Source organism: Nylanderia fulva, unplaced genomic scaffold (assembly GCF_048542155.1).
Source record: "Nylanderia fulva isolate GAGA-0341 unplaced genomic scaffold, ASM4854215v1 Scaffold4, whole genome shotgun sequence".
Classification (NCBI taxonomy): domain Eukaryota; kingdom Metazoa; phylum Arthropoda; class Insecta; order Hymenoptera; family Formicidae; genus Nylanderia; species Nylanderia fulva.
Genome location: NW_028190476.1, coordinates 8,082,448 through 8,103,826, shown reverse-complemented (window position 1 = coordinate 8,103,826; position 21,379 = coordinate 8,082,448). Strand labels below are relative to the sequence as shown.

At 26.5% G+C, this 21,379-nt stretch overlaps 1 protein-coding gene across 1 annotated transcript; it reads right to left on the bottom strand.

The window, feature by feature from the left end:
- Positions 1–309: 309 nt before the first annotated feature.
- Positions 310–15,634, bottom strand: LOC114943074 (carboxylic ester hydrolase). Its single transcript, XM_029318663.2, has 9 exons — positions 15,502–15,634; positions 13,597–13,872; positions 8,330–8,625; positions 7,247–7,446; positions 5,494–5,690; positions 2,317–2,482; positions 1,889–2,094; positions 1,037–1,323; positions 310–589 (listed from the first exon to the last, which is right to left on the bottom strand). Exons 2-9 carry the CDS (start codon positions 13,804–13,806, stop codon positions 379–381), a joined length of 1,773 nt encoding a protein of 590 aa, XP_029174496.2. The 5' UTR covers positions 13,807–13,872; positions 15,502–15,634; the 3' UTR covers positions 310–378.
- Between the last annotated feature and the right edge of the window lie 5,745 nt (positions 15,635–21,379).

Sequence of the window (21,379 nt, the reverse complement as noted above, 5' to 3'; positions counted from 1 at the left end):
ACTGAATAAAAAAATATGCATTGATTGTAAATGATATGATAAAAATACGCTTTGATGTCTGTAAAAAGACTTATTGTTAGACTTGAAAAAAAAAAAGGAATTAAATTTGCAGAAAAAATATAAAGAAAGCAACTTGAGAGCATTAACTATTTCATGTCTTTATATGCATATAATAATAATAATAATTTTAATAAAAATTTTTATAATATTTATAATTAAAATTGTTCACATAAAGTTATCATTAGGATTAAAAATGTTCTTACAAAATAAATTTAAAAATCAGTCCTGAAACATTTTTAAGACATCTCAGCATTTTGAAATTCTTGCAATTACTAAAAGTTTTCACACACGACTAAAAATGTAAATTACAACTGTGATTTACAATTCGTCCTTAAAATCTCTAAAATTCGCACCATGAATCTTCATCCGATGTGTCAGCTGATCCCAAAATGCCATTCTTTCCGAAAGAAGATTGCTTTCCATAAGTACCTTAGTTGAATTTTTTATGTATAGATATTCTAGTGAATAATTCGTTTTTACCGGCTTCCACTTTATGGGAATTAACTTCGTAACTTTTGGCGTTGGATTTCTAAAAAAAAAATTATTGTAATATATATCTTATACTAATGCATTATTTTTTATCTCGTCGCATATCAAAAAGAAAAATTATAAATTTATTATATATTATTAATTTATTATATAATAATTATTACTTTATTATTAATTTAATATATAATAATTATTATATATTATTAATTTATTATATAATAATTATTACTTTATTATTAATTTCTTAAATAATAATTATAAAAGAATCGTGAAAAAATGCAAAAAATAAGAGATGTCATTACGCTAACTATTATGTTAAATATTTATTTTATTATACTAATCTTTCACATTTTATGACATATATATATATATATATATATATATATATATATATATATAACATATAAAATTCTGATGTATATTAATCACAATAAAATTCGAATTGTCATGTGAGATATAATAAATCGCTGAAGATATTAACACTTACCCGGAATTTGCGAAATTGTACCAGAGTTCGGTCATGATATTGATTATCTCGTGATCCTCCTTGGACAATTCTATATCCTTGAACAATTGTTCACCCACAGGGAACAAATACTGCAGCTCGTCTGCGTGCGACACTCCATAATTTTTCTTTTTATCGCCGAATATCGTGCTGAAAGACGCGCTTCCTCTATACGCGAAGTAATAATAATAGGCCGGTGAAGTTTGATTCACAATAAAGTCTTTGATAGCTTCATGAGTGCCGTGATTAAACCACGCGTCGCTGTACATCTGCAAAGTTATGTTAGATATTAATAAAAAAACTAAATAAATCAATTAGTAATTAAATAGTAATTTGTAAAAACTAATTAGTAATTAAATTAACACCGCAATTTTTTTACTGCATTTTTACATAATAATAATTTTACATAAAATAAAACACATAGAAAAATATTATTAAATAATTTTTTTAAATAAAAATTATTTTTACAGTAATCCTATACTCTATTTGCGAGTTCAGAAAAATGTTCTGTTTTTTATATAATAAAAATAAAAAATGAAAAATATAATAAATATCACATTTGTTAAATACTACATACACAGTTTTCCATTGCAGCAAAGAAGAAAAACAATATATATATATATATATATATATATATATATATATATATATATATATACATATATATATTATATTATTTATCAAAATAATTTTTATTTTTAATGTTTCATAATTTTCTGAATTTTTAATTTAGAGATTTTTTCCTTACATGCTAGACGAAAAGTAAAATTAAATATTTTTTCTTTTTTAAATTTTATAAATATTAACATTGTATGTTATTTAATTTGGACATACATCGATGACTTTGAATCTAGCTTCGTCAGATTGATCGATGTCCTTATTGCCGAAGTAAAATTCGCGAATACTAGTGCTTATTTCATCTCGAAATTGCGTATCTACAATACGATATCGCTCTTCGTAGAATAAACTGAGAGGTGCAACATTGTGGAAATCGTTATTCAACTCCTTCACATGTTTGCCCTGATCTCGTCCGTAAATACCTGAGGAGCATTTCATGTATAAATTATTTGTTCCACTTAAAAAAAATAATTTGCAAAAATTTGTAACGCGATTAAAAATGTGATGTTAAAACTGTATTTACATATTATCTAGAATAAATTTTTTTTAGATCTAAAACGAGTACTTTTATAGTATTTTATGCAAGCAAATTTTATTGAAATAAGTTACTTTAAATAAGTTAATAAGAATCGGGAATCCCTTACCTGCTACTTTAAGGGTTCCTTCTTCTGAGGTAATTCCTGTCATCCAAGGTGTGTCAGCTAGACGGCCTTGTCGCGCGGAAATTATTGGATCCTCTGCCATAAAGGCACCAGCGTGTCTGGGTTCGATCACTGGTTTGAAGGGTATCATTGGACAATAACCAAAGTGCTACGATAAAACAAGAGATAATTAATTAATTTTAAATTATAGAAAAATCAGTTGCAATAAATAGATATATAATACATCCCATATAGCACAAAATATTATATGAACGTTTTCAAAAAATATTTCTGAATATTTTTTCTATAAAATATTGCATAAAAACATTTTAAAATAGTTTTAGGAATATTTGAAACTAATTTAAAAATTTTTTGTGATAATATATTTTAGAATATTTTAAAAAATATTTTTAAAAATGTTTGTCTTTTTATCACTCAGATATTATAATATTTTCTTAAATATTTGATATATATTTTTGAAAGATTAATTTAAATCTATATTCAAACATATTTTTGAAAATATTTTTTAAACATGAAAAAGCGGACGTGGAAACATTTTAAAATTATTTTCGAGAATTATTTTATCTTTTAATAGTTTTAAAAGATTTTTAAAATAATATTTTTAAAAATATTTTGTGCTCTATGGAATATTTCATAAAAAATGCTTTGTTAAATAACAATAAAGAAGTATGACATAAGAAGACAAATTAACAACAATGCTAAATAAAAGAAGAGAGATAAATATATTCAAATTAAATATTAAAATAAAGATAAAAATATTAAATAAATATTAAAAATAAAGTCAAGTCAAGATTAAAAGAATCGAGCAGTTTGTGTAATTTTCAATTCAGATTTCTGAAACATGTGATTTTTTCTGAGAATTAATCATTGTTTGTTACTGGCGCAACATTTGAATAATTGATAAAATATGAAAAATATCGCATTCAAGAAATATAAAAAAAATTTCTATTATTTATATCATAATCAGCGATGACGATTCTTTAGTTGATCAGTCTGTTGCAACTTGCTTCCTGTTTTTTTTCAACTCATAGAGATGCGCAATGCACGAGCGTGAATAAAAATGCCAATTACATATACAGAAAAACATGCAAAAACGTGCACGTCTCGCTAAACTGGTTTTTCTCGCATCGCCAGAACTTTGAATATATTTATAATATTATTTATTCACATCAATCTCGCGCACCTGAATTAGATTATCATATTTATTTGAAACACACACTACACATAATAAATCAAGATTACTTCAGAAAAATTTCTATATATATATGTATAAACGCCTAGTTAAATAAAGTATCAACAAACAAATAATGTCGGTCACAATAAATAAATAAACATCTAAAAAAATTTTATATATATATGAAGATTGACGGACGTGACTATCATCATAATTTTTTTTCAAATTTATCTTAATTTTGCATTCGGGACACGCCTATTCCAAAGTGAAATAAAACGATAACTTTGCGTGACTGTCCACGGATTATGCAATTATATCGATGTCTGTTTGTATAAGCATACGTATATAATTTTTGTATTACACGTGCAGGCAAAGTGGCACTTTGTGTGCGTGTTTTCTGTGCGGAAAGCGGCCGATTTCCCACGTCGCCATCTAGCGGCGACGCGGTGAATGAATAAACCGCGTTCAAAGCCATTGTCCACGGCTTTAGCCGTGGGCAATGATTTCGAACACGCAAGATAGCGGCGTGCGATCGGCCACCTCGCGCACAAAAAACGCGCACAAAATCACTTTGCCTGCACTTGTAATACAAAATAGTATGTGTATCACGTGCGGATTGACAATTGTTCACTCGTGTGGGGTGGTCGCACTCGTCTTCAGCTCGTGCGTCCATCCCCCGCACTCGTGACCAATTGTCAACTTTCCGCACTTGATACACAATATACTATTCTGAAACTGATACACGTGCAGAGATATAGAGCTTGTCTCTCGTAGTTACGCTTTTATAGCTGCGCATAAATGCGCTTAGATGACATTTTAAGTTAAAAAGTAAAAGTAAACGTTTCACGTGTGCGTAAAAAATATTAATATTACGAGTTGAATTTGATTTAAGCGCTTGATCGGTTCTTTAAATAAAAATTACATCAGAAAAGTATTTATGAATTTAAATTAGACACTACATTAGAATAATTATTAATAATTTAAATAAGATTATATTAGAAATAATAAATGTAATTCATATATGCAGGCTGTTTCATTTTAAATGAATTTAAAAAATTAAAAAAGATAAAAAGTGATAAATGCAAGGCCAACTATTAAAAAAGATAAATAAATAAAATAAAATATATATATATATATATATATATATATACATATATTAGACTTATAGAAGATAAAAAGAGAAGGAAATAGAAATTCATAAACATCATGCAACACGTAGGAACACTGTGCACACATGATTGGTAGCTTAACGAATGCCTTCAGATATCTGTCGAAACGAAGTAATAAAGAAATGCATAAGAAGACCGCACGAGAAAACATTTAACAAGCAGTCAAAGTATTAAATATTCAGGTCAAATTCCAGTTAATTCAAGTTCTTAGATTATATATATACATTGCAGCCAATTGAATGTTACATTTGCATACTTTAAGACATTTATGTGAAAAATATACGAAATATAAGAAGTATATATTGACAGAGAAATTAATTAGTAAGAAATAAATTGCATTAAATTATTCGATCATTGAAATCATTTATACTTCTCCCTTTTACTTCGAGATTTAATGAACGAGATGGTTTCAACATTTATTTATTTAATATTTACGAAAGAAAAACTGCAGTATATTAAAAATGTAGTAAAATAAATTTTAATTTAATATTTTATTTATTAAATAATTAATGTAATTTTTGTAAATAATTTTTGTAAATAATTTTTGTTAAATAATTAATGTAATAATATTATTTTTTAAATAATTAATGTAATTTAGAAAAAGGTATCGTATTTTTTAATTATAATCTTTTTGTTTTTATATACGTATATTATCCCGATTAATTTTAATTTACATTTATGCTTTATTTTTGTGTAATGTTTTAACTACATATATAAAATCTCTTATAATATGAAATGTCATTATAAAAGTTATTGTAAAATATATAATATATTACATTATCTGCAATAATTTGTCATGTCAAAAAATTCATTTACCTGGTAAAGACGATCGGAAGCAATAATTTTCTTTGCGTCTTTCGTTCGCAGACATTTGATAAGTTCTGCAGAATTTTCGGTGTTGCATGCTAAGTTTTTACCGAGGATGATGGCCTTCTTTCTGGCAGCTCCCGGTGGCGTTAAAGTCCACGGATTGTAGAAGTTACCGCTTTGCGAGATACCGCGATGGAAAAGACCTGCGTGATCATACAGGAAAAATATAAACTCCACGCGCATAAAAACATATTACGCCAATTAGATGTTTTCACAAGAAACTGCAGATCACACATATATGTATGTCTGATTGCATAATACATGCTATGTTACGTATACTTATATTATGTATGATATAATCCTCTCTTTAATAATTGTCGTAAATAAAAGTAAAAGTTTTAAAAATTATATACATAAGAGAATTTGATCTACTCGATTTTAATACCGACAACATTAGATTTGAGTGAAAATATTGCAAAAAATTTAAGAATAACTGTAGCAGTAAGATGTTCGAAGTAAAGAACAAATATTAGAGCAATTAATCAACGTTAGAATTATAAAAATTATTGCTGGTGAAAAATTATACTTTTATGAAAAAAATTTATTTGTACATTATTTAAAATATATTAAAATACAAAAAAATAAAATAAAATATTACAAATTATATAATTAAAATATGTCAGAAAATCTAATATATATCAATAAAAATATTAATATTTTTTTATATACAATTTTGTAAGTTGCATTACTGGATATCTCTTTTGTTTCCTTCGATGAATAAGAAAATAATAATGTAGCATGTCAATCTTGAAACCGGTTTCGAACTTTAAATTTGTGATTTGTTAACATCATCAAGCGATAACATCATTAACAATTTATAAAACAAGCGCAATTATAAAACAAACACGTATTTTTATTTCCTCGTATATTCTTATAAAAATCACGATTCGTGTTGTTGCGCTGTAAATCGGAACGATATTATTCAAGCAATTAAAGATACTTCAACGACATCGCGCTCGATAAAATGTAGAATCGCAAATAAATTCTTGCAATAAAATTGTATCAGCGTATCAACATTCATTATATGTACATGCCGTTGTATTGCATAAGGAAAAAAATTAAGTTAAACGATACTTTTTATATATGCAAAAAACTTAAACTAATAATAATATTTCTAATAATGTTTCTCTTTCAATTTTTTATTTGAAAATGCTTGCGTATTAATTATATTTTTACTTCATCTCCTATTTTTATTTCCATCCCACTCTCCTCTATTTCCTTATAATTTATTTCTCTAAAATGTTTATATTATATATAGATATCTTTTAATATATATATTTTGCTTATACAAATTTTGTATATTTTTTATATTTATTTTATATATTTTTTCAAACTTGTATTGTAAATATTATTACACAAAATTTTTTATAATTAAAGAAAGAATATATAATGTATTAAGAGATAAATTAATATTTTATATATAATTAATATTAATTATAATATAATAATATATTTAATATTTATATACAATATTTTATATAATATAAAATATTTTGTGTAATTAAAATCTCAATTATATTTATATAATTAAAGAAAGAATATAATGCATTAAAAGAGAGATATACATACCTATATTAAAATACTTTAAAGAGATAAATTATAAGAAATTATAAAGAAACGAGAGCGGGAAGAATAAAAGTGTTTCATTACATATACATATTAATGTGATTTAGTATGAAGATCTTGCTAAAGACCTTACCTTCTGAAAGAGGACTGACCATATGATAGTGAACACTTGCGCCTCCTGCACTTTCTCCGAAGAGAGTCACTCTGTTCGGATCACCGCCAAAAGAAATGATATTCTCCTGCACCCATCGCATGGCTTGCAGCTGATCCTTCAATCCAAGATTCCCCGGACATTCCAGATCCTCTGTACTCAAGAAGCCCAGCGGTCCAAGTCTAATGTGAAAAATCTACGTTATTATACGCATAATACATCTGCAATGAGAAATCTATTTCCCTTATTGCTAGAATCATTATAAAAAAAATTTTATAATTTTATTAATTAAAATTGTATAATTTTATTAATTAAAATTTTATAATAATTCTAACAAAAAAAATTTATAATTTTCTTACTCCCCAATAATTGCGTAAAAACAAACATATCATTCACTGTGCATATAACATTTTTATATCATTTTCTAATGTAAGATTACGCATCTCTCGACGTGTAAAAAATTAAATTGCACGATTAATGCTGGAGTGATCGCATAAATGACATTTATGTGCACGAATCTGCAATTTTAATTGATATACATTTAAATTTAATAATTACATACACATGTATTTAAATAATATGCTCAAGGAATCATCTCTAAATTACGTAAAGCTACATTTACGATTTTTGTCCCCTCTTTCTTTCGTCAAATTTTCTGTGATCTCTTGCTCTCTATATTTTACATAATATTTTACAATTTTATTAATATTTTTTTTAACACTTTAAAGTTTTTTTCTCGAAATTCCAAGTCACATTTTCATTATTTTTATAAAATAGTTAAAATTAGTTGATAAAAAAACAACTAATCAATGAAAATGAAAATAAAAACTTTCTTAAATTTTATCTTATTAGAGGAACATTAAAAAAATTTGTACGCAAGATAATCTCACTTCAGCCCCTTATCCTCTCCTCCCAAAAGCTTTACATAATTTAGGGATGGCTTTTATACCATATGTCTTCATTATTTTAATTCGTCTAAAAATAAATGACAGATGTCACACAATCGTGCAATCAATAAAGTGTCATTTAATAGCGCTCCAAGGTTAAAGAATCAAGATCGAACACCGAAAGTTGACGGTGACGAGGACAAGATCGTGATCCAGCAGAAACTTGGGCCCGTAAAATTCGGAGTGGCCGGCCCCGGTGAGCCATCCGCCACCGTGGAACCAGATCATGACCGGATATCGATGAGCGATCGACGACGGCGCGTCGAAAACGCGCGGCGTGTAAACGTTCAGATAAAGACAGTCCTCGTCGCCGACGACCTCTTTTTGATACGTGTAGATGTTCCGCTGCGTGCATATCTCCGCATTTTCCACAGCCGCTCTTACGCCGCTCCAGGCGGCCGCAGGTTGCGGTGGCTTCAACGAGAAAAGAAAATTAATTTGTGAATAAATACTGCTCGGAAAAAATTTTTATATATAATTATATGTGAATCATGTCCATTTTTATATACATAATTATATAAATTTATATATATATATATATATATATAAATTATAAGGGTTTATATATATATCAATTATATATAAAATATTATATGTGTATAAAAAAATATTATATATAAATATTAAATATATTATTATATATAATTAATATTAATTATATAAAATATAAAAGATATTTATCTCTCAATACGTTATATATTCTTTCTTTAATTATAAAAAATTGTGCGTAATAATATATACAAGTTTATTAAAAAATATATAAAATAAATATGAAAAACATCATGTCAAATTATATATAAAACATATATATTTATATATATAAAGAAATACTTATTTATTATATATACATATATATAAATTTATATAATTATATATAAAAAGCATTTTTATCTAATTATGTATGGACATATTTCATACATAATTTTGCGATTATATGTATAATTTGATATATTTCTATATAATTTTATACTGTTATATATTGTATAAAATTTTTTTCACGGGTCTGATTCGTCTACACGGAAGTTTGCATTCTATTTTACCGCAAAATTCACAACAAATTTTATGGTTTAAAAATAAGCCGAAATATTATTAAAATTATCATTATTAATAACGATTAAATTGGAGAAAAGATATTATGCTGCGATTGTAAAATTTATATAAAATATTTTATATGTTTATTATTTTTTTGTCATCTTTCTATTCTACTTAAAACACTTAAAAAAGTTTTTATTATAGTTTTTAATATATTTTAAAATTATTAAAATTTTACTATTTTTATAAAATTTATCAAACATAAATTTAACGTATAAGACGGGCAACAAGAGCCAAATCGCGGATGACAATGCTTTATCCTAACGAAACTAAATAATTTTCCGTTAGAATTAAATACCGGTGCACAAGGCACCAAATTTTACTTGGACACGGCCAAGATTTTTAAAATATGAAATAATCTCATATTTGAGATTTAGTTTCAATACCCCCTTTAACCCCCCTACGGAAAATAAATAAATTAATGCAAGAGAAAAATATAGATCCGAAAATCGCTGAATCGGGAATCGAACCCGAGACCTTTCGCTTGCCGGGCGACTGCTCTTCCAGCTGAGCTATTCAGATCCTTTCGATTCTATACTTTTCTCTGTTATATATATTAATGTTGGTAAACAAACGCATTTTTAAGCCAGCGTGTATCAATATAAGAGTTTTAACAAGGCTCTGTAATATAAATATAAATTTAACGTATAAGACGGGCAACAAGAGCCAAATCGCGGATGACAATGCTTTATCCTAACGAAACTAAATAATTTTCCGTTAGAATTAAATACCGGTGCACAAGGCACCAAATTTTACTTGGACACGGCCAAGATTTTTAAAATATGAAATAATCTCATATTTGAGATTTAGTTTCAATACCCCCTTTAACCCCCCTACGGAAAATAAATAAATTAATGCAAGAGAAAAATATAGATCCAAAAATCGCTGAATCGGGAATCGAACCCGAGACCAATTGTCATCCGCGATTTGGCTCTTGTTGCCCGTCTTATACGTTAAATTTATATTTATATTACAGAGCCTTGTTAAAACTCTTATATTTATCAAACATATTTTACATCTTATAGTGGTAGATATTAATATTTTTTATGTAGTAAATATTAATTAGAGAAATTCTTGTAAAATTCTTTCGATATTAGTTCACAATTACCATGAATTTTAGATGAATTCTAAGAGAAAATTCTCTCTGTGTATTTCGACGATGCTGGACAAATTAAGCATTTCAAGGAGGCGTTTCTAAAATAAGGAAATTTGTCTTCTTTTGTATGTGTGCCTCTTGCCTTGAAATGAATAAATTTTCTCGAATACAAAATCAGGTATGAAAAGAGGTAACGAAACCAAGGGACATAGATAGATATATTAGGTACAATAAAATTTTCTTTTAATTTCTCCATATTTTATTTTAAACGTTTCGGTCCTTCTAAAGAAAGGATCGTAACGTTAAACAATAGGTATAGAAAAAGTTAGAACGAATTTTATTGCCTAAATATCTGTGTCTGACTCCTATTAGTTTTTCTTAAACCTGTCTTAAAACACACAATACTCAATTGTTGTGTTAGAACTTTCAGAAATATTTTATTGTTGAAATTCCTAATTATTTCGCTCTTTTGTTATCTGTAATATTAGTTACGATTAAGTATAATGTCTGTCTTGCATGTAAATTTCAATACAGCATTTGCAAAAATAACAAAAAGAATCAGAATGTGTTGGTGAATGACTTTACTCGTGTTTATACTTGCATAATAATATCTTTTTTTATTCAGGAAAACTCGATAATACTACGTTTAAGAATTATGCAATGTGTTTGTAATTATCTCATATTACATAATTGAAGGGAAAACATAATTGGACTAAAAACATTTTTCTTTTCTTTGGTAAGAGATATCTTTGAAAAATTTAAGTAGAAAGATATTTTTTATAGACACAATAGCGTAAATAAAATATAATACAATGGCGTGTTAAAATATACATTCAAAAAATACTGTCATTTTATTTATATTTATTTATATTTATATTTTATATATTTATATTTTATATATTTATTTTTTATTATATTAGTAAATAAACAAAGCATTCGAGTAAAAAAAATTAAAAAATACATATTGCACATTTACCAAAAATTTAAAATTAACTTTTTGTATAATTACATTTGGCAGATGTCAAAAAAAAAGAGTTGTTATATAATAAGATGATAATTAAAATTAATATGTCAACATATTTCAGTTTCAGTCCTCGCTATTGTTACGGTTTATTTTATATCTAATTGATGATAAATTTCCAAACTGCTAAAATTTAAAATTATCAGATAATCTTTCTTTCTCCCTTTGTCTCACTTTTTTCTCTTGTATCTGCATATCAGGTATATTATATTAGCATCACAGAATACACGTGATGTTATGAAATAAGCGATGAATAAAATGCAAGGTGCAATCTTCCTCACTCGTCAAATGACGAAGACAATTGATCAGCGGAATATCTGATGCGAGCAAAATATGATTAGCATTTCCGTGATGTACTTTGCTTAGATTAAGGATGAAATTTCAATGGCTTCTGTTCAAGTATATGAGGTACTGACTGCATCTTACATTGTCATAAACATCTGCAAAAAAACTTGATAAGACAATTCTTTTGTTTCTCACATCTTATCTATAATTAAATTATTAATTATAATTAATAATTTATTATTAATTATTAATTATTAATTATAATTGTATTATAATTAATAATTTATTAGTTGTAATTCACTTTATTATTTTAAAATCATTAAAAATTTTTTCTCATTTATTAATTAAATACAAGAATCTTTTCTATATATTATATTTTATTTGAAAAAACAAAATTTAAAAGACGATAAGAAAGGAAAAAAAAGAGATTAATATTAAATTTATTTTAATTGACACAAGCTATTTTAAAACTATTCTAATTTGAATATACTTTCTTACTTTCTCTTAGAAACACTTTCAAACAATCTTCTAATTGACTATGAAATCATATAAAAATATAAACGTTTGGTAACGTAAGCATAACTTTCTTTTTAAACTCAATTTTGATATTGAATTTTTTATGCTTCTTCTGCAAATACTAATATCTTTCTTCTTCTTCTTTAATATTAATTCAAGTTTTTTTCTATTTATAAATTTATCTATTATTTAATTATATTTTAAATTTATATTTTCTATTTAACGTGTAAATTCTACCTAATGTGTAAATAATTATACATCATCAAATAATTACCACTTGTTAAATTGCATATCTTTTTTGTATTATATTTTTATATTATATTTTATATTACATTTTAATATTATATTAAACATTACATTATTAGATTATATTTTTATATTATATCATTATTTTATTATTTTATATTATATTTTAATTTCATATATATATTTTTATAATAGAAAATTTTTAAATAAATCTTTATTTTTCTTGTATATTAGTTCTAAAATATATATTAATATTAATAACAGAAAAGAATTATATACATATATATGAAGCACAGGCAAAATTACTAATGTATGTATTATGTATAATATAATATGTATTTTAACTATCGATGCAATAAGAATGTTAACAATAGTCCATAACGTATGCAAAGCTAAACGATGCACAAGTTGCATTTACAGCGACAGAACGTCGCATGAATATAAAGAGCCGATAAGCAGATGGTGTCGAAACATTCTATATAAATTTATTGAGACTGAGACTCGTTTTTGTAACAAACTCGTGCTCGGAAAAATTGATCATGTTCATCTGATTGCAACACAATTTTTTCCGCGAAAAAAACGACGTAATACGTTACCGTCAAATATAATTTAAAATTGACTTAAAAAAGTGCGAAGCCACTGCTAAAATTAATTGCAACAGCAGCGGCACTAATTGCGAAGAAAAAAATAACTAACGACGCGTAAACCCGGAGGAAAAGAAACTCGATACTTTTATTATTAGGATATTATTACGTGATCGCGGCTGCATAAGGCACGTGATTGCCGTGCGAAAGTCCCTGACGTTGCCTTCTGAAAGATTGCGTGATAAATCCATTAGGAATCATTAAGGATACAGCAGGCGAGTTTAGTTAATTAATTCTGTCTCATACTAATCTTATAATTTTTTTATTATTCAGTTCATACAAGTTTTCTCAATCATTTTTAAATTATAATAAATACCATTCATTATTTAAGTGTTGCTAACAAAATATATATATTTCAAGATATTTTTTTAGAGCGAGAGATGTGAAGAGAACTGGAAAGTTCACAGATTTTTTCAACCGACTCTTTCAGAATTATGCCATCTATTTGTTAAGATTTAATTTCGCGATAAATAAAATAATCTTACCTCAAATCTGAGGTCTCCGATCGGCGTCGCAGCATAGGGAATTCCCAGGAATGCATGAATGTCTCTTCCAAGTCTAGTACGCATTGTTGCACCTATCAACGTGCCATTTCGCACTGTTGCTATCGATTGACTACAGACGGTATATGCATTAAGTATAAAAAGATAAATAAAGCCTAATTGGATTAATATGTTATTTCGAACTGTCCACATTTTTTCGATACTCCTGTAGTATCTGAAGTTCAATCTCCGATTGTTGAAAAATTTGTTAAAGAATCTCTGTGAACATGGTTAAATATATGCATAATATATAAATGCTATATATAAGTTTAATATATAAATTATAATATATTATATAAAACGTAAACGCGATGCATGTGTAAAATAAATATTTAATTATAAAGACATGTGCAAACGAATATTAGTATTTGTAGACTGCAACAAGAAGAGAAATACATGAATTAAAGTTTGAAATAAATAATAAATGTATTATATATCTATAATTATATATAATAATTTTTAATATATAATATTTCTATCACATTATTTTTTTGCAAATATTTCTATTAAAATAACAATATAATAATTAAACTGTTGTTATATTTTAGTTATCTATATGTATGTATATTATATACATATACATATAATAATCTGTTTAAAAACATCTAAATATTTAAATATAAATATTCAACAATTCAATATAATAAAAGTTACGGCTATTAAAGAACGGAAGATTTGACAATTATCAAGAAAGACAATTAAACAGTAATAAAGAGGAAAAGGTGATATTTATATTGAGTTTGATTTATGACCGACATAATTATAGAGAAAGTGAAATTATATTCGTATATCTATATTACATCATCAAAAGATCGATGATTTTCAATCTACGATTTGATGAGCCGCGATTAAGTAAACCACAACACGTGCTAGACAAACTGGTTTTACAGCGAAAATATAAAGCAGCTTCAAAATCAATGATATACAAACATGATGAGTTACGTAGTAAAAAAAGTATGTAGTCCGTATAAAACGCTGATATCATCTGAGCAATACAATTAATGCAAACTGCAAATTAATACAAAATAAAAAAACAAACTAGTGTAAACAAACATAATTAAGTAGGTAAATATTTTTTGCGTTTTAATTTTGTTTTTTCGTACATTCTGTCAAATAAGCTTCGAATTTGATGTTTCAAACAATTTGTAATTTTAAAACTTGCTACTATCATTTGATATTTCTTTAATAAATAAAAAATAATACATTTTTTCTCTCTTAAATTTAGAATTAGAAGTTAGTGATTAATTAACAGTTAATAGTTAATTAATAGTTAATACAAAGCATATTTTGATAATATTTAATTTAATAAACGATTTTTAAGAATATACTTTATATCTATCTATATTTCTATTGTATTTATAATTAACAGGTGCTATGTAACCGCAGATTAAATTAATCAGAGTTTGTTTTAAAATCCATCACTTTATGAATGTACAAATTTGCTCTATTATTTATTCGTAAATTCTACGGTTTCTACGAAATTTTTGTCAATTAATGATAAGAAGATTATTAAACGATAAGATAACGAGAAAAGATAACAATGAGAAGGTTTATATTTTCATATCACTGATTTAACTTATAAAAAGTAATTATATTTTAGAGAAATGTAGAAAATAGTTATTAATTATAAAAATCTAAATTGCACTTATTACAAATAAATGAATAATAATAAAAAAATTTTACGAGAAAAATTTTACTTTAATCTTATATGAGGAATGATTAACTGTACTTTTTTATCAGATAGAGCGTCAATAGCCTGACATTTAATACAAAAATAAGACTTGTTATTGTATCAACAGTGTGTGTCGGTGAATTATGAAAATTATGAAGTTAGTAACAGAGACTTACTCTAATATCTATGAGATCGTTGGACCGTAAACGAGCCGGTGTAATGAGAGTGAGTAACCGTGCGGTTTCGTTGATGCTGAAGAGAACGTTCGTGTTCGTTTGGCGAAGGTAGGAACAAGACTGTCGCGAGAGAGAGTCGTTCGTTGGCTTAATATCGATGATGGAAAACGACGTCACAATCTCTTACAAAGCACAAACGCGAATCTTTCCGGTAACGTTATATATTCTTCCCAATTCAACGATTCATTTTGATAGACTTTTTTTTCTCTTCGATCGTGTCGCTTTGGATTATGCTGATTAGCATCGTATATATATACACATATGACGCAAGTGCATACAGATATAAATGTAAATTATATATTAGACTTCCCATATTAATATTTTATATGTAAACTGCAAAATTCTTGGTCTCAATTATCTTTTAAAATTTTACTTATTATTTTAAAGAAATAATTAGCGCTTGTAAAGATTGAAAGGATAGCTTTAATCTTTCATAATATAATTAAAAAATAAAATATTAACATTTTTTAAATGCATTTTATAGGGGATAAAAATATATTTGACATCTAATTAGAATTTTCAGATAATCTTTTTTACAAAAATGTTAATCTTTTTTACAAAAAATCTCAAATATCGCAAAAAATGCTTTTTCTTAAATTTTAATTAATTTGGAAATCTGACGTGCTGATGAAATTTGGTTTGCGATCAAAAAATCTTTAAGGAATACTTTGTCTGATTTAAAATAATTTTCGGCTAAAATTAGTGTAATTTATAATTTAATTCCTATTGCTTTCGATTCTTAGTTGATTTAATAAATGAATTTTTCATCAATCTAAATATTATTTGCTTAATTTAGTTTTATATTGAAAGTGTATATACAATAATATTAAAATCACAGAATTCATATAACAAAAAGTCATTATATATTGTACATTAATTAAGGAAATCTGACGTGCTGATGAAATTTGGTTTGCGATCAAAAAAGCTTTAAGGAATACTTTGTCTGATTTAAAATAATTTTCGGCTAAAATTAGTGTAATTTATAATTTAATTCCTATTGCTTTCGATTCTTAGTTGATTTAATAAATGAATTTTTCATCAATCTAAATATTATTTGCTTAATTTAGTTTTATATTGAAAGTGTATATACAATAATATTAAAATCACAGAATTCATATAACAAAAAGTCATTATATATTGTACATTAATTAAGGAAATCTGACGTGCTGATGAAATTTGGTTTGCGATCAAAAAAGCTTTAAGGAATACTTTGTCTGATTTAAAATAATTTTCGGCTAAAATTAGTGTAATTTATAATTTAATTCCTATTGCTTTCGATTCTTAGTTGATTTAATAAATGAATTTTTCATCAATCTAAATATTATTTGCTTAATTTAGTTTTATATTGAAAGTGTATATACAATAATATTAAAATCACAGAATTCATATAACAAAAAGTCATTATATATTGTACATTAATTAAGTAAATTATTATTAAACTATTAATAAATTATTATTAGAGTATTTTATAAACATTTAGTTTGTATTAGACTAAACAATACAAGCGTGCGCTTCGCGTGCTCCTTTGATATCATTTCTATTGTTCATTTTACAACTGTTACAAATTGTTAATCGTCGCAATGACAGTTGCTTGATGCTATGACCATAATTTTAATTCGCCGAATTACTATTATGTACATAATTTTAATTTTCGAAGTTTTATTAAGTACATAATTTAAAAACGCTGAATTTCTATTATATACATAATTTTAATTCCTAAATTTTCATTATGTATATAATTTTAATTGATTAAATATATATTATGTACATAATTTTAATTTGCCGAATTTCTATTGTATTGTTTGAGAACTATTTTATACATAGATCTTTTGTATATAGAGTATCTTTTTACATATTTTTTTCTCATTTTATTTAGTTTAATCGAATATAATTATTACGTGTGCGAAGCAAAGTTTTATTCATGTCATTAATAACTGGGAATTCAAAGTTTTATTCTTTGATAATAAAACCTTAAAAATTGCAACGCACGTATAAAATGATTATTGCAATGCATGCATAGAAATATGTTTATTAATTACGTAATTTGTAAAAATTCAATATATAAATTTTTAATAGAAAACAAAAAATATAATTTTCTACAAGAAACTTTCGATCAAAATTTAGATTCGCGTGTCTTGACGCGTCCGCTACACGGCTCGCATGAATCTGATCACGTGATCATCAGTCTCGTACTCGCGATATCTCGCACGAGAATCAGTGTCGCCCATCATCAGATTAATACACCCCACACGTCCATCACGTTGCGCGGCTTGCGCGACACTAATTCTCGTGCAGGGTATCGCGAGCGCGGGAGCTATGGTCACATGACCAGTGTTCACATGACCAGTGGTCACATGACCAGCGGTCACATGACTTCGGTTTCGCGCTCGCGATGCCGCCGATATCTCGCACGAGAATCAGTCCCGCGCGAGCCGCGCAACGTGATGGATATTTATCCTATTGCAAACCCATGTAGAATCCTATGAAAAATTAATCATTGCAAACCCATGTAGAATTTTAGGCAAAATTAACCATTGCAAACCCATGTAGATTCGTACCCATTGCAAACCTATGTAGAATCCTATGAAAAATTAACCATTGCAAACTCATGTAGAATCCTATGAAAAATTAACCATTGCAAACCCATGTAGAATTGTATTAAAAATTATCCATTGCAAACTTATGTAGAATCCTACATTGCAAACCCATGTACAATAGAATTGTATGAAAAATTATCGATTATAAACCCATGTACAATCGTAACAAAAGTAATGAAATAAAAAAAAAATTGCGCCAAGTGAAAGTAGAAACTTGTACCAGTGGAAAATTAAAGTTGCAGACATATATAGAGTCGTATAATGAATTAGTAAAAATTTACATTTGCAAATGTAGAATCGTACCATAAAAAAACTTATCTTTTAAAAAAAAAGATAAACAAGATGCCAAGTCCATGCGCCATGTGAAAAAGAAATAAAAAAATTTTAGTTAAAAAAACTGGGCGCGCTGCTAAGTTTCAAAATTACAATGCACCTTAAAGTAACATTAATTAATTTAAACACAAAACATATTTTAACTGTAATGAGTTTAAAAGTAACAATTTAATTTTAATATTGTTAGAATATTATTTAGCAGCGCTCCCAGTTTTTTTAACTAAAATTTTTTTATTTCTTTTTCACATGGCGCATGGACTTGGCATCTTGTTTATCTTTTTTTTTAAAAGATAAGTTTTTTTATGGTACGATTCTACATTTGCAAATTTAAATTTTTACTGATTCATTATACGACTCTATATATGTCTGCAACTTTAATTTTCCACTGGTACAAGTTTCTACTTTCACTTGGCGCAATTTTTTTTTATTTCATTACTTTTGTTACGATTGTACATGGGTTTATAATCGATAATTTTTTATACAATTCTATTGTACATGGGTTTGCAATGTAGGATTCTACATAAGTTTGCAATGGATAATTTTTAATACAATTCTACATGGGTTTGCAATGGTTAATTTTTCATAGGATTCTACATGAGTTTGCAATGGTTAATTTTTCATAGGATTCTACATAGGTTTGCAATGGGTACGATTCTACATGGGTTTGCAATGGTTAATTTTGCCTAGGATTCTACATGGGTTTGCAATGATTAATTTTTCATAGGATTCTACATGGGTTTGCAATAGGATAGGATTCTACATGGGTTTGCAATGGATAATTTTTGTTAATGGCGTGCCCTTAACTGGTCGCCTTTTTTTACCTTTTTTTAAAGGTGAGTTTTTAGAGATTATATCATTCATTTTTGTATATTTTTATGACCGGAATAGAACAATTATTAAACATGTTTATCTAAACTTCTTTGCTTAAAATGATGTGTACAATCATATCCTAGAATCCTGATCATTCCTCCTAAAGCACCCTATTTATATAAATTTACCCATATGTGTGTGTGTGTGTGTGTGTACTAATGTCGAGCATTTTTTATACATTTTCTATTAAATTTAGATAAAAGTTGCAGGATTTCGAAAAAGAAAAAGTTGACACAGACTTTTTCCTAAACGGCGATTTTCAAGGTTATTTAAAGGTCACTTATATTTTCAAAATAGAATTACCTTAATTTTTCTCATATAAATCGATTCTTCGCAATATTTACTATAAAAAGTTGTAAAGGTATAATTTTTACATAATCTTACATAAACTTCGAAATATTACAAATATTTTATTTTATGAAATATTTCAGTTTATGTAAAATTATGTTAACTATCTTTTAAATTATTAACTTTTAGCCATCTTACCCTTACAACCTTTTATAGTGAATATTGCAACAAATTGGTTTATATATATAATATATATATAACATCAGTTATTATTAATTGATGTTTACATTTATTTTTAGACTTACTAGAGCTCAAATGCTCCACATTTTTTGCAAAAACTGTTTATTCTACAGATTTCAAATATGCTTTTAAATGATGATTGAATATTTCCTTTTTTTAATTATTTTTATTATTATTTTTCAATCTCAATCAACTTTTATAACTTTATGCCAGCACAATACAAATACATGTGTCTTTATTTTTTTTATTATTTTCATTATTATTTTTCAATCTCAATCAACTTCTATAACCTTATGCCAGCAGGATACAAATACATGTATGTCTTTATTATTGTATCAACTCTTGTCTTTTCCATGTAACCATGTCTTCATAGTTTGAATTATCCCTTCATCTTCTCAATCTTTCGCAGAGATTTAATTAATTAAATACACTTCACACGAAATAAAGTTTGCTGGAAGATATACAGCAAACGATAACTGTAAAAACATGATTACGTGGAAAGAACAAGAGTTGGTACAGTAAAGGCAAGTAAGTAAGTACATGTAATGTATCGTATTGGCATAACGCTATATCCGCGGAGCAGATAATGTGGCTGTAGAGGTAGTCTGCAGTGCAGCTAATGTGGACGTAGATGTTGATTGAGATAATTGTCTAATATAAAATAGAATTTCAAAATTTAGTTTAAAAAGTTGTTGCATATATAAATAAAGTTTATTTTTTCTAAATTTGGAATATGTTTAATTAATTAATTTTTTAAGTCTATGTTTAATAAATTTTTTAAGTCTGTATTCAATAATTTTATTTATTTGATAAATACATGTATGTCTTTATTTTGATATGTTTAATATAATTAGAAATTCATTATTAATTAGATATGTAAACTATAAATTCATATATAATATTTGAAAATATATGTGAATATTTAAATTTTTATCTTCTCCTTCCTCTCCTTCAATCTCTTTAATATAAATATGTGTATGTGTGTACACGCGCGCACATTTGTACGTATTTATTTAATTATTGGATAGTTGAGAGTACTTAATTGATAAAAAATTATGACAATAATAATCCTTGTTTTTTTTTCTTATTATTTACTCAGATTTTTTTGTCTATCTTATAAGATAAACACTTTAGAGATTGAATATTTCAAGTAAACTAATTGTAAGTAAATTTCACATTAATGCATATAGATGTTTAATCATGAATGTACTAAATAAGTACACAAGACGAACAGTGAGTGAGTGAGTGAGAATGAGAGTGTGTGTGTGTGTGTGCGTGTGTGTGTGAGAAAGAGAGAGAGAGAGAGAGAGAGAGAGAGAGAGAGAGAGAGAGAGAGAGAGAGAGAGAGAGAGAGAGAGAGAGTTAGCCAACATAACCCCGCACGCTGCCGATCATGAATGTACTAAATAAGTACACAAGACGAACAGTGAGTGAGTGAGTGAGAATGAGAGAGTGTGTGTGTGTGTGCGTGTGTGTGTGAGAAAGAGAGA